The 12,721-nt window shown below is 36.8% G+C and overlaps 2 protein-coding genes across 2 annotated transcripts; one reads left to right on the top strand and one right to left on the bottom strand.

Moving 5' to 3' along the window:
* Positions 1–7,231: 7,231 nt before the first annotated feature.
* LOC113647322 (nuclear factor 7, brain-like) lies at positions 7,232–10,675 on the top strand. Its single transcript, XM_047815269.1, has 6 exons — positions 7,232–7,870; positions 8,151–8,246; positions 8,336–8,566; positions 8,679–8,701; positions 8,788–8,906; positions 9,571–10,675. The coding sequence occupies exons 1-6, from the start codon at positions 7,472–7,474 to the stop codon at positions 10,113–10,115; spliced, it is 1,413 nt and encodes a 470-aa protein (XP_047671225.1). The 5' UTR covers positions 7,232–7,471; the 3' UTR covers positions 10,116–10,675.
* Positions 10,676–11,049: 374 nt separating this feature from the next.
* LOC125138338 (zinc finger BED domain-containing protein 4-like) lies at positions 11,050–12,655 on the bottom strand. Its single transcript, XM_047815277.1, has 2 exons — positions 11,590–12,655; positions 11,050–11,512 (listed from the first exon to the last, which is right to left on the bottom strand). Exons 1-2 carry the CDS (start codon positions 11,846–11,848, stop codon positions 11,172–11,174), a joined length of 600 nt encoding a protein of 199 aa, XP_047671233.1. The 5' UTR covers positions 11,849–12,655; the 3' UTR covers positions 11,050–11,171.
* Between the last annotated feature and the right edge of the window lie 66 nt (positions 12,656–12,721).

The raw sequence follows: 12,721 nt of genomic DNA on the forward strand, positions 1-12,721 counted from the left end.
GTCAAAAGGATAAAGAGTGTATGTGAGGGATGTATGGGGTCATCCACAATGCTGTTGGCTTTGTTTGACTTTTATATGGAGTTTTATTTCTGTGATGACCATGCATGTTCTACCTAATGCTTTAAAGTTTAATTTTAAAGTTTAAAATTATATTTAATCTGAGATTCCGTTCAAATATAATACAGTACAAGATGTATGCCAATATCTGGGTCCACCCTCTGAAGTGGCTGCCCAGTCTGTGCAAGCAAGTAGTCCACTCTGATAAGATAAATTCAGATTACTAAACTAATTATGGTGGACTTTAAATGTTTTCATTCCACAATGAGTCTGAACTGTTGGGGAGTTTCTAACACTTTCAGACTGTTTGAACAATAGACAAATGTCAAAAAAAAAAAAAAGAGAGATCTAAATAAGGTTTCTTTGAAGATTTAGGGACATAACCTAAAGATAGCGAGGAGTTAATAATATTAAGAAGAGGCTCACCAGCTTTATGTAACACTTCTTTTAGTAATTTAGTTGGAATGGGGTCTAGTGAACAAGTTGTTGGTTTAGCTGTAGTAATAAGCTTATCTAACTCTTCCTGTCCTGTACTTGTAAAGCACTGTAGATGTGAGATTGAGTGTAGCACTTTAGGTGAGAGTCACAAGCTGCTCTCACATGTTGAACATCAACTATTTTGTTCGTGATGCTTTTAATTTTATCAGTGAAGAATCTCATAAAATCCTCAATACTGAACTGTGATGGAATAGTGTGTTCACATTTCTGTTTTTTTGTTAAACTAGCCACTGTACTAAATAAAAACCTGGGATTGTTCTGGTTATTTTCTATGAGCTCAGGTGCTCAGCCCTAGCAGCTTATAGAGCCTGTCTATAGCTGAACATACTGTCCTTATATGCAATACTAAAAATCTCTAATTTAGTTTTTCTACACTTTCGCTCAAGGTTATGAGTTTGTCTCTCAAGGATGTGAGTATGACTATTATACCACGGTGCAGGTGTTTTGTCTCTAACTTTCTTTAATCGGATGGGGGCAACAGTGATGAAAGTGGACATTTCAATGACCTGTTTCTCAGAAATATTTATTTTTTCTACTTGAAATTACAAGGGCAGTTTCTTCTGCCAGCATCAACTATACAAAATATTGTTGAAGAGATGCAGAGCATACACAAACTGGGACAGACATATACTTTGAATAAATTGAGTGCGTTTCTGAAAAGTGATTTCAAGTTAACAAATGAGCACATTGGTAGAATATGTGATGTCATGAAGGAATCTCACCTATTCAGCATTAGTGAAGGACCAATGAGAACCAATTTTTCAAGAACAGAGGCTTTTAAAAAAATGTTCAGATACACAGAACCTGTAAAGTTGTACTTAGGAATAGATGAACCAAGGCCACAGAGGTTTGAATACTATGTTCCATTGAATGACACTTTGAGATGTTTATTGGAGTCTGACTTATGGCAGAATTGTGCTGCACAGGATATATGCTTACCGTGCACAGATGTGCTTCCTGATGTCAGTGATGGTCAGGTATACAAAAACAATGAGTTCTTTTCTTAAAACCCATCATGTCTCAAAATAATTCTATATCAAGATTATTTTGAGGTGATGAACCCATTAGCTTCAGCAAAAATCAAGCACAAAGTACTAGCAGTATATCTGTCTCTGGCTAATCACCACCTCATATAAGATCAAGTACAGACCACAGGTCACTTGTAATGCTGTGTCGAGAAAAAGACTTCAAACACTTTTGACATGACAAAGTTTTCTCAATGCTAATTGCAGACTTAAAAGGACTGGAAGACAATGGAACAACTGTGGCAGAGGAAAATGTTAAAGGGACTGTTTTGTGCATTGCAGGGGACAATGTGGGGTCTCAGTATTGGTGTGATTCTGAATATTTCTGCAGGAATTGTCGCATATCACGAAGGGATTTTCAAACAGATCCAAATGTATGTGGGCCTCAGCACGCTCCTGAGAAACTACAATTCTGCAGTAGACCTTTTACAGTCTAAGGGACAACAAAACATTGAAGGTATAACATCTGAGTCAATTTTTAATTCATTGAATTACTTCAATGTTTGCATGCCAGGCCTGCCACCTTGTTTAGGCCATGACATTTTTGAGGGTTCTGTTTCCTATGATTTAGCCCTTTTCCTGAAGTACTTCATCAAGAAAAAAAAATGGTTCACCTATACAATTCTAAATAGCATTAAGCAATTTAAATACATTGCATCTGATGCACTGAGTAAGCAATGTGCTGTGAGCTCCAATGGAGTAAATGGAGGTTTTTTTTTATGACTTCTTCCTGTGATCATGTTTGACAAGGTGAAAGAACCCATGGATGATGTTTGGCAGTTGACCCTTCAGCTAAAAGACATTGTGGAGATGATTTGTGCCCAGAAAGTTTCATTGCCAGAGGTTGCATACCTTGATGTTCTTATCCAAGAATATCTTACTTGTAGATTCTCTCTCTTTCCAGGACATAGACTAAAGCCTAAGCATCACTACTTGCGACACTACCCTGCACTGATTTTAAAGTTTGGTCCATTGATCAGGTTGTGGACGATGTGCTTTGAGAATAAGCACAGTTACTTTAAAATATGTGCTAGGAACTTATATAACGCTGTGCTTCACTCTTTCTGAAAGGCATCAAATGTACCAGGCCTATCTGTCAGAAGGGTCTATGTGTGATCTAATTTTGAGGGTAAAAAACAGCACTGCATTTTACCCAGAGCTGTATGGTGGTTCTGTTAAAGATGCAGTGAGGTGGTTTGGATTTACACTGAACAATACCAAAGTCTCAGCAGAAGTAATGTACAGGGGCACATTATACAAACAAGGCAGGTTCCTTCTAACACATAATATGGATTTAATAGAGTTTGGAGAACTTGCACTTATTCTAATAAAACATGAAGATGTTCATTTTCTGCTGAGAAAGTTTGTAGCAGAATTCATTCCTGAATACCATTTGCATGAATTGAAACATCAGACTGAAATAATGCATTGTATGAAAATCAATGACCTGGCAGATTTCTTTCCTTTAACATCATATATGATGAATGAAAAAAGAGTAATTCCATTAAAGCACAGTGTGATGTCACTGAACATGATTGTTGATCTGTATTTTCTCATACCTTTGGTTTATTTATGCAAATTATTATTTTGTAATTGTCTCTCAGCAATGCGTGAATCAGAGCATCAGCAGTGCCATTGATGCTGTATTACCTGACCTCCCAATCGCAACAAAAAAATCTCTTGAGGACACCTTAAAGTACTTGGAGTGGAGACCCCAAGAGATTTCATATTTCTTGAGAAATCACATCTGGCAGCTATACTGAGGCCCATTCAAGCCAGGAAATGTATTTCTGTTCTAAAGGAGACCAGTAAATCCATATATTTGTTTCTGTTACCAAAACCTTAAAGGGATGGTTGACCCCAAAATGAAAATTCTGTCATTATTTACTCACCCTCAGTTTGTTCCAAACCGGTATACATTGCTTTGTTCTGCTAAACACAAAGGAAGATGATTGGAAGAATGTCAGTAACCAAGCAGGGATGAGGTCTTTTTGGTTACTGTCATTCTTCCAACTATAAATGGTAGTAAATAATAACAGAATTTTCATTTTGGGGTAAACTCACTCTTCAGTGGTCACACATATTTATTACTTTTTTTTTTATTAGTACTTTGTTTTTAAAAGTAACAATTACCTTTATTATTTATTACTTTATTATTTGATTGTTCTATTTAATACACTTTATTTTCTGTTTATTAGAAAGTAACTGTAAAGCAAACAAATTATTGTGATTGTTAAAGTAACTGTAAAGACAATCTTGCCGTTCTTAATTAGTGCCTGGTTTGGAATTACAATAGGGAAATATACCGTGATGATATTTTTCATTTTGTTTGGGATCTTTTCTGTCCCAGAGTTTTTCATGCTCATCTCCCAACACCTCCCCTCCTAGTGTGAACTTTGTGGACAGCTTTGGACAGCATGGAATAAGTTTCCTGAGGAATTAATGCTGGCACTTAAGAGACAGAAAAGATTAATTCCTCGGTTGCGTAGGGAAATGGTGAGGATTGTTGTTGCGGCAATGATAGAAGTTTGTACTTGTCCAAGTAGGATGAATTTAACGGAGGCCACCAAATGGATGGTTGCTAAATATCTAAGGTCTTTGCAAGATGTGATTGAAGAGAGTGTGATTGGTCCTGGATACTACTCCTTGGTCAAACAATTTCAAGTCAGGGTCGAAAATGCAAGAAGGACCAGCACATTTGGGGTATCTAAACCTTTTAACTAGTTTATTTTATTAAATGGAGTTAGTAATTTGTGTTGTAGAATGTGTAGAAATCTATTATGGTAAATAGTTTTTCAGGGCAGTACACTGCTATGTGTACAGGTATGATAGTCATATGTAAATACACAATCACCTTGCTACATGTACATGTCTTCATTGAATTGAACTTGTATCCACAGGACGTTCCTGCTATGCTGCTGTTCGATTCATGCTCAGTGTGGACCGCAAGATTGTGAACAATGACATCACTACTTTCATCGCTGCTGTTTGCCTAATGTTTGGCAGTTACTACTGTTTCAACATTCACTACCCTACTGAACTGGCATCAGTGTTTGAATTCCTGCAAAGGTATGTAAAGAAACCTAGGAGGGAAGGTTCACTTAATATTTACAGAGTTTCAATGTTTTTTATTTCTTTTCAACGTGTTTTTTCAACATCAATCCCGAAAAGGGCACAAAAGTTTTGGAAAAGAAGAACAAAAGCGACTCCAAGTGAACCCAAGAGTCTTCACCCTAATCTCTGACCTTTCTGATCATGAGTGGCGAGAGACTTTGTAAAGGTGGCCTGCAAATGGTTTCCAAGTTTAAACTTTATAAACATTGAAATGTTAATGACTTAAATTGTAACCACATGTTTAGTGGTAACAATATACTATACTCTGTAAGCATTTGTGCCTTGTTCTGCTTTAGTAGTTCTTACTGTAAATGTTTATCTGAAAATTCCCAAGCTCAGTCTTCCCAAGCTCAGTCTTCCCAAGCTCAGTCTTCCCAAGCTCAGTCTTCCCAAGCTCAGTCTTCCCAAGCTCAGTCTTCCCAAGCTCAGTTTAAAGTGGCAGCTACTGTAGGTAGCAGAAATGATTTCAATTCCGAGTTTAAATTTTAAATGAGTATTCTTGACTGATCTTAATCTGATCTCATGTGCCACTGTATACTTCTGTTAAAACACGAGAACAGAAAAATACATTAATGTTGTTTTAAATGCCTGCCAGTCTTTATTAAAAAATCCATGGGACCACACTGATGTCCGAGTCTATTAATAGATTCTGTTGGGTTTTGGTGATTTGATTTAGGTTTGTGTTCATCTATTAGAATGAAAGTACTCTTAATAGGTACAATCCGAATGTTTAGAAATGTAACTTCTATCTCTTCTAGCTCCCAGCTAGTGTGATTAAAGAATGCCTTTAATTCACTGGTTATTTATAATACAAAATAGTATAACAGCATTTACATATTTAATGTTTTTTCCTTAGTTAAATTAGTTTTCTGTCTGCTTTGTGAAATAACGATAGGTTATAGGTTGTAATTATTACAAAATAAACCTTTGAATTAAACAGTTTTGAGCTGTAAAAAAGATGGTTATGTACTTATTTACGTTACGTAATTATTACAATGTAAACCCTGTAATTTAACAGGTATAAACTGCTTTTATAACAACATAAATATTGATTAGACAGTTATAAACTGTAAAAATAAGAATTAAAATCCATAAAATGTACAGTACAATGGGTACAATCCTGTACAACCAATAACCTTCCTACCGGATTTTTGAGGGTAAAGTACTGGCAACCACAGCTGCCGGTTTTTTTATCGTAAAATGTACGGTTTTTTTTTTACAGTTAATATTTCAGTGGTATTTCTAAAGCTTTAAGGCTTTTACACTTCACTTCTTTTTCTATTCAAGCTTTCTAAAATGCCTTAAAATGTTTTTATACTGGTGTCTTCCTGGATTAATCGTAACAAACGCATGAGTGATGAGTGAAAGTCAGGATTAGCTGACATTGAAGAACAACAGTGACTTCACTGGGTTTCTACCTGTGCTGTATTCAATCATAATGATGTTACTGCAGTAAAGGAGAATTAATCAAAACAATTGTATGATAAAGCTGAAACAGTTTCCTACATACTATATTTTTTCAATTCAATTAAAGTTTATTTGTATAGCGCTTTTTACAATTGACATTGTCTCAAAGCAGCTTTACAGAACATAAACATAGAACAAAAGGTTAATATAAAGAATAATATAAAGATTAATAGAATACAAAATTAAAAATTAAAAACAATTAAGACAGTGTTCTGACAATTTAAACAGATATACCAGGACAACGTTCTCATAAAATGGTATGAAACTCTTCTTACTACCTCAGTGTGCACAACGAATCTGCTCTCCTTGACAATGTCTTCAGATCAGACATAGAGTTATTTACTCTAACACTGGTGATCTTTCAAACAACAAACTGAAAGGCATGACCCACCCTGCGCACCATTTATTCGACCTTCTACCATCTGGCAGATGCATCAGGTCCATCACATCATGCACAAACAGACTCAGGAACAGTTTCTACACCAGAAGCCCAACCTCAATATTTATTAATTTCTACCACAAATCTGTAGAAAACACACTGAATGTGCAATACCTCAATATTAGTTCAACTTAACTTTTATTGTTACTTTACTGTAAACTTTTCTGTTCACATGTGCAATATGTTAAGTGCAATATCTCATCAGTTTACTACTGCAACTGAACAGTATTTTATACTATTTATAATAGAATATTTGAATGTTTCCACCTATGCTCATGAAGCTCTGCCACAATAACCTAGATTAAAATGAGTGACAGGAGGAGCATCCAAGCACAAACATAACCAGAATTCAGTTTTCCAAAAGGAATTTCTCACAGAGTTTGTATGTTTGTGCTAAGGCCAAACTTTAATCTGTTATTTTTTTTTATTTTTTTAAGTAAGTTGTAGATACATTCCAGGTTATTTGTACAAATAAGTAATAAAAAATGGTTAAATCCATTTTTTTGGATTTAAATCTATTGTTTAAATCATTGTTGTGTATGTGTTCCCATGTAAATGATGATTGTAACAGATCATAAAGTGTCTCTGTAAAACTCCTCCTATTAAGGAAGTGTGGAGTCTGAGACGACTGCAGTCCTTTATTAACAGCCTGCAGTCTTCTGCTCTGGTGAGTTTAGGTTTGTTTTCAGTTTATAGAGAAATCTGAGTCTCATTTTCAGCACTGCGAGAGAAAGTGATTATTAACTGGACCTACAAAGTCGTCTGTTTAACTGGAAAGAAACCTGAATTTGAGTTTTATTACTTTTACCAAAGTGAAAGTGAAACTCTGAGCATTCAGACTGGAGAGAACAAACAACTGCAGTAAAATAAAATGGCTTCTAAGTTTTCAGAGGAGGATTTCTCCTGTCCTGTGTGCTGTGACATCTTCAAGAATCCTGTTGTTCTGTGCTGCAGTCACAGTGTGTGTAAAGTGTGTTTGCAGCAGTTCTGGGAGACCAAAGGATACAGAGAATGTCCTGTTTGTAGAAGGAAGTCATCTATTAGTGATCCTCCCATAAGTCTGGCATTAAAGAACCTGTGTGAGACTTTCTTACAGGAGAGAAGTCAGAGATCTTCCTCAGGGTCTGAAACAATCTGCAGTCTGCACAGTGAGAAACTCAAACTCTTCTGTCTGGATGATCAACAGCCGGTGTGTTTGGTGTGTCGGGATTCAAGAAAACACACCAACCACAAATTCTTCCCCATTGATGAGGCAGTAACAGACTGCAAGGTAAATAAAATCTGAGGTTATGTGTCACTTCAGAAACATTATGTAATAAAAATTGCAAATGCATTTGATCACTTTAGCTTCTCATAATTTTTTTTTGGTCTTGTTGCATTTCAAAAGCTCATCTGAATGCTTAAAAATATAACAAATCAGTCATTAAAAAAATCAAGTAAAAAAGAAAAAGTCTTTAATAATCCCCTTAATAATCAGTGATCTGAGTTAGCAATGTGTACAATAAGTGCTGAAACACAGAGTCTTCATGCAGTGTGTTAATTTATTTCAGGAGGAGCTCAAAACTGCTCTAAAGCACCTACAGGAGAAAATGAAGATCTTTACAGACTGTAAACTGAACTGGAGTCAGACTGCAGAACATATAAAGGTTATAATCAATAACATGATTTTGAGAGAATTTTATTCTCAATCATTGTAAAATCGGTTATATTTCATTTAATTTCCTCTTCACTACAGATTCAGGCCCAACACACAGAGCGTCAGATTAAGGAACAGTTTGAGAAACTTCACCAGTTTCTACGAGATGAAGAGGCAGTCAGGATCACTGCACTGAGAGAAGAAGAGGAACAGAAGAGTCAGATGATGAAGGAGAAGATTGAGAAGTTGAGCAGAAACATATCATCTCTTTCAGACACAATCAGATTTATAGAAGAGGAGATGAGAGCTGAAGAAATCCTGTTCTTACAAGTGAGGATCATTTAGTCAGTATTTATACTGTGAGAAAGTAAAACTTCTTTCACATTTCAGTGGTGTAAAAATGTAAAACATATCCACTGATATGTGCTTTGTTGTCTTCCAGAACTACAAGGCCACAGTGAAAAGGTGAGTGATGTGGTTCCTGGCTCTCTGCTTCTCTGTGTTTCTGAATCCAAAGCCACAGCAACACTGACTCCTGAATGTTTTTGCAGAGCCCAGTGCACACTGCAGCATCCAGAGGAGCTTTCAGGAGCACTGATCCATGTGGCAAAACATCTGGCCAACCTGAAGTTCAGAGTCTGGGAGAAGATGCAGGACACTGTCCAATACAGTAAGAGTTTCTTTCTTTCTTTCTTTCTTTCTTTCTTTCTTTCTTTCTTTCTTTCTTTCTTTCTTATTTTTGCTGTTTTTCTGTGTTTGCTTAGTAAAACAAAATTGATAATAATAAAAAAAACAATTATTATTATTATTATTATTATTATTATTATTATTATTATTATTATTATTATTATTATTATTATGTTCATTTTGTACTCATGTAACATAAGGGAACTCTTAGGTAGGGTGAGTACAAATTAAACATGAATATTTTTTTCTGTTTTTCCCCCCAATTATTTTTCTGAGTTTGCTTAGTAAAACAAAACTGATAATAATAATAATAATAATAATAATAATAATAATAATAATAATAATAATAATAATAATAATAATAATAATTAACTAAATAACTAAAAACATTTTAGAGTTATTATAGAAACTTGAATTATTACGATCGGGTACATTTCTAATTTAAGCAAATTATTGCAGTTATTATTGCTCAAAATTGCAGTTCTATTTGTTTATTAATGAATTTTGTAATGCTAGTTAGTTCCATGTTAATGTAATGTTATCCTAGCCCTGTGTGTGTGTGTGTGTGTGTGTGTGTGTGTGTGTGTGTGTGTGTGTGTGTGTGTGTGTGTGTGTGTGTGTGTGTGTGTGTGTGTGTGTGTTTTCAGCACCTGTAACTCTGGACCCCAACACTGTTTATCCTAATCTCAGTGTATCTGATGATCTGACCAGTGTGAGATTCAGTGATGAGAGACAGAAACTTCCTGATAATCCAGAGAGATTTGATAAACATTGGTGTATCCTGGGCTCTGAGGGCTTTAACTCAGGCACACACTGCTGGGATGTTGAAGTTGGAGACAATATAGTCTGGGTTGTGGGTGTGATGACAGAATCTGCTCAGAGGAAGGGCGAAATATTCTCTAGAAGTGGAATCTGGTTTGTATGGTACTATGAAGATAAATATGGAGCACGTTCTACACCACAGACATCCACTCCCCTCTCAGTAGAACAGAGACTCCAGAGGATCAGAGTGAAACTGGACTGGGACAGAGGAAAGCTGTCATTCTACAACCCTCTCACTAACACACACTTACACACTTTCACACAAACATTTACTGATACATTACTGCCATTCTTACATGTTATTGGTAATGAATCTCCTCTAAAGATCCTCCCACTTCAGTGCTCTGTAAGAGTGAATCAGATCAGTTAGAGCTCATATTGTTCTATTTCAGTTTATTAATGAAATATTGAAGATTAAAAGTTTCAGATTCTTTGTGAAAGTTTGTTGAAAGTTGAAAGCACTGAACAGTTCATTGTGAAAAGTCCTGTGGTGTTTGTAATAATTATATTTTGTTACAGGAAAGGCGATTGTCTTTTATTTTGAAATTTTTGTCTTGCAATGGTTGACTTCCGGTCTTTTTGTTTAATATGCCCGTACGCCCTGGCTAGTGCAGTAGTGATGGCGAAGTGAAGCTTTATTGAAGCAGTGAAACTTTCCACACAATTGTATCGGGAAAAGTTTCATTACTTGAAGATGTTCAAATCAGAGCTCGATGAGGACATCTGTTGGTGAAAAAGCGCTATCACAGAAAGTTCCACAACCGAACAACGTATTAATTTTAGAAGCAAGAATTAATGGATTGACAAATTAAGGATAGATTAATAAATAAATGTATCAAAATAGTAAATACATGACCAAAGCATGTTCCACTGCATACGCATGGTAACTCCAAACGAAAATGTAATAAAGATAACTTTTTGTATGGTGAATGTGGACATTTTGGCATGAATGTTGAAGGTACATAAGTGCAGACACACTTTGACACGATTATAAATCTGCCTTACAGACTACTGTACGTAGGCTAGATGGATGCTGTGTGCTTTATTCAGTCATTCATTCATTTTCTATCGCTTACCCTAACTACTCTGGTCATCAAGGCATCAAGGCAGGATACAATCTGGACGGAGTGCCAACCCATCGCAGGGCAAACACACACACACACACACACACGCACACACACACACACACACACACACACACACACACACACACACACACACACACACACACACACACACACACACACACACTCTCTCATTCACTCACACAATCACACACTATACAGACACACTTTCCAGAGATCTTTGTGCTTTATGTCATGTTTTATTAACAATCAGCAGTCAGCAATCAGGTGTCCAAAGAAATGCATACATAGTGATTCAAAATTAATGTTGCTATAAACTTGGGGGACTTAATTGTAGTGATTTATGGGTAACTTGTGGTTAGATTTTTATTTAGGAACAAGATTTTCTCCACAGTGCTGGGCCTGAGCCGGTTTCTCTTCTTGCTGACCACTTCACCAGCCTTAGAAAATACCCATTCACAGGGCACAGAAGAGGCAGGAAAACACAAAAAGCCCAGGGCCAGCATGTATAAATGGGGGTAAATGTGCTTGTGCTTGTGCCAATACTGAAGTGGATTTTCAGAGCGGGGGATGTTGGATTCACTCAGGTAGTGCTGAACCTCAATGGTTGCATTTGCAGTGGCACTCTTCACCTTTCTTGTTTCCATCACCCGTTGATCAAGAAGATCCCACAGTCCTGTCCCTGAAAAGTGGAAAAATTCACAAGATTTTATATGTGCAGTAAAATACAATGGGGCCATTATAGACTTCGAGTCCTACCTGAGGTGCATGCAGCTGCTGTAGAGGTTTCCCCATGCTCTGGTATGGGGTCAGATGCTGTTTCCCTTACCTTTGTTGCACACTCAGCTGTAAGTCTTTTTATAGCATTCTGGGTATTGGATGGATTGCAAAACCCAATGGTTTTAAAACGTGGATCCAGGAGCATGGCAAGGGTCAATTGGCTTGCTGTTTCATAATGAGCCAACCTCTCAGACATTAGTGTTAAGAGGTTGGCGCAAAGCTGTACTGCCTTCCTCATCAGTCATCATTTGCTGCTTTGTGGATATAGCATGCCTCAACGTGTGAATGAGGGGAATGACCTTGGAGCCAGACACAGTTTTTTCTGCAGAAAGTTCAGCAGTTGCATTCTTTAGTGGAGACAATACACTAAGGCACTCAGACATTGTGTGGTACTCTGCTGAGGATAGAGGAGCCAAATTTGTCCTCAGGGACACCAGTGCAACACCAACTGGTTCACGCTGTTCATCAAGTCAAATGTCAAATGTGCTGTTCCAGCACGTCTCTACTTCCGGCTGTAATTTATGAGCAGGTTTGCCCATCTGTAGCTGGAAATTGACAAGTTGCTCCTTTGTAACAGTGCTTGATCTAAAATAAGCAACAATCTTCCTTGCCTTGCTCCTGATTTCTTCAAGCCCTGTGAAGTCAATAGATTTTTTACAACAAGGTTTAGAGCATGAGCTATGCAAATGGTATGCTTCAGCTGTAAATTGTTGGCAAATGCTATCATATTAGCAGCTGCATCAGTGACAAGACATCTAATTTTAGACTGAATCCCACATTCCTCAATAAGAGATGTCTTCACTGCAGCAATGTTTGCTGCTGTATGTGAAGCAAGAAATTTTCCTACTCCCAGCAACACCATAGCAAGTTGTTCTTTACTGTCAATGAAGTGGCAAGTAACAGCTAAATAAGAATCCATATTAATTGATGTCCACATATCCGAAGTTAAAGTCACAGATGTAGCCAACATCCTCCACAATGGTAAAAGGCTGTGAGTCTTGGACAATCATGTTCACAAGAGCCTCATCGATCTTGTCTTTTTTGTTTCCTACAGTGCACAGAGAGCGAGAGCAAGAGAGAGAGAGTGAGAGAGAGAGAGAGAGAGAGAGAG

The sequence above is a fragment of the Tachysurus fulvidraco genome, chromosome 6 (assembly GCF_022655615.1).
Source record: "Tachysurus fulvidraco isolate hzauxx_2018 chromosome 6, HZAU_PFXX_2.0, whole genome shotgun sequence".
NCBI classification, from domain to species: domain Eukaryota; kingdom Metazoa; phylum Chordata; class Actinopteri; order Siluriformes; family Bagridae; genus Tachysurus; species Tachysurus fulvidraco.